Below are 1,547 nucleotides of genomic sequence, written 5' to 3' on the forward strand. Positions count from 1 at the left end.
CCCCCCCCCCTATTTTGTATAAAAAAAAAAAGATTATTGGAAGCATTTTGTAATTTTACACCTTGTTGTGTGTTGCTTTTAAATAATTTGTTAAATACCATGTGTGAAAGTAGCATTAGAAAGAATTGTAGATTGTCACAATTGTAATGTTTAAGAACGCGCATACTTTTGACTAAACTAATTGAGACACAAAAGGTTAGCGTGGTACATGTTATGCGACGAGACGATGGGGACATAAACCAGAAAGTGTTAAGCATGAATGTGGATGGCTACAAAGGAAGAGGAAGACTGAAGAAAGTATGGATGGATTGTGTGAAAGAGGATATGATTAAGAAAGGAGTGGTTTTAGATATGACGGCTGATAGAGATGTATGGAAGCAGCACATACTGTGCCGACCCTCCATAAGGGATAAGGGCAAGTTGATAATGATGATCATACTTTTGACTAAATTATCGCACAACTTATGTAAGTACACTACTCGATTTTTATTCGTACAATGACCGAAATAATCGACAATCGCGCACAGTTTTGCGATAGTTTAGTAAAAGGTTCGACCGCTCTGAAGATTTCATACAATAGTTTATGTAGGAGCCATTAAAATACTGCTTTCTCGTGTTCTAATAATTTCTATTTTTCAGGTTCACTAGTATCATCGATTCTAGCTATAGGGGCCGCATTAAGCGCGTTGCCAGCTGGTGTGTTAGTCCAGCGCATTGGTAGACGGCCGACTATATTGCTGCTTGCTGTACCCTTCATGGTCAACTGGTTATTGACAATTTTCGCCAACGGAGCTGGTATGCTGATCGCAGCTAGATTCTTCGCTGGTATTGCTACTGGTAAGTGTTTTGTTATTTTTTATTTACTTTTCTAAACACATTTTATACAATAGTCTTTTAATTTAGGTTCTTAAACCTAGATTTGTGAGAACCCTGCACATTCTTATTGGGTAGTTTGCTTTTTTTACTTGCGACGGATACGCCTTACGCGTTGCTAACAAACTAGGGACTTGAGTCATTACAAATTATAATTAAATGAGGTGAGCCATAAAACTATAATTTAATTTATATGCATATGTAACATAGTATAGAATATTGTTAATTGTAGGTCGTTTTTAGGTTTAGAACTTATTAAGTTTTTATTCAATCAGTTTTCTTAAACTTAAACGTCATTTTAAAGTGGAAATAATCTTCCGTAGCGATAACTTTATGTTTAGCGAGTTCTTAAACAACCAACAAATTACTCAAAACATAGTTGTTACTAGATTTGAAAACCTAGAGTTTAAACGTGGATTTAATATTTAATTGTAAAACTGTACCACTAAAGCCAGTTTTAGTACATTTTTACGTTTTACGTTTCCTATCAAGCTTTAAACCACTCTAAACTATAAATCAGGCAAGAATCAAATAAAATGTGGAAAGTATATTTTCTGTATCAATTCTTTGACCTATATTCCTGCTTTTTCCAGGTGGCATTTGCGTAACAGCACCGATGTACATCGGTGAGATAGCAGAGACCTCTATCCGAGGGTCTTTGGGCGCGTTCTTCC

At 35.7% G+C, this 1,547-nt stretch overlaps 1 protein-coding gene across 1 annotated transcript in view; it reads left to right on the plus strand.

Moving 5' to 3' along the window:
* Positions 1-1,547, plus strand: part of LOC106105857 (facilitated trehalose transporter Tret1-like) — a 4,542-nt gene that overhangs the window by 1,289 nt on the left and 1,706 nt on the right. Inside the window, exons 2-3 of the mRNA XM_013286314.1 lie at positions 640-837; positions 1,467-1,546. Of these exons, the coding sequence (XP_013141768.1) occupies positions 640-837; positions 1,467-1,546 (278 nt within the window). The remainder of the gene's footprint in view (positions 1-639; positions 838-1,466; position 1,547) is intronic.

This window comes from Papilio polytes, unplaced genomic scaffold (genome assembly GCF_000836215.1).
Source record: "Papilio polytes unplaced genomic scaffold, Ppol_1.0 DF822622.1, whole genome shotgun sequence".
Lineage (NCBI taxonomy): Eukaryota > Metazoa > Arthropoda > Insecta > Lepidoptera > Papilionidae > Papilio > Papilio polytes.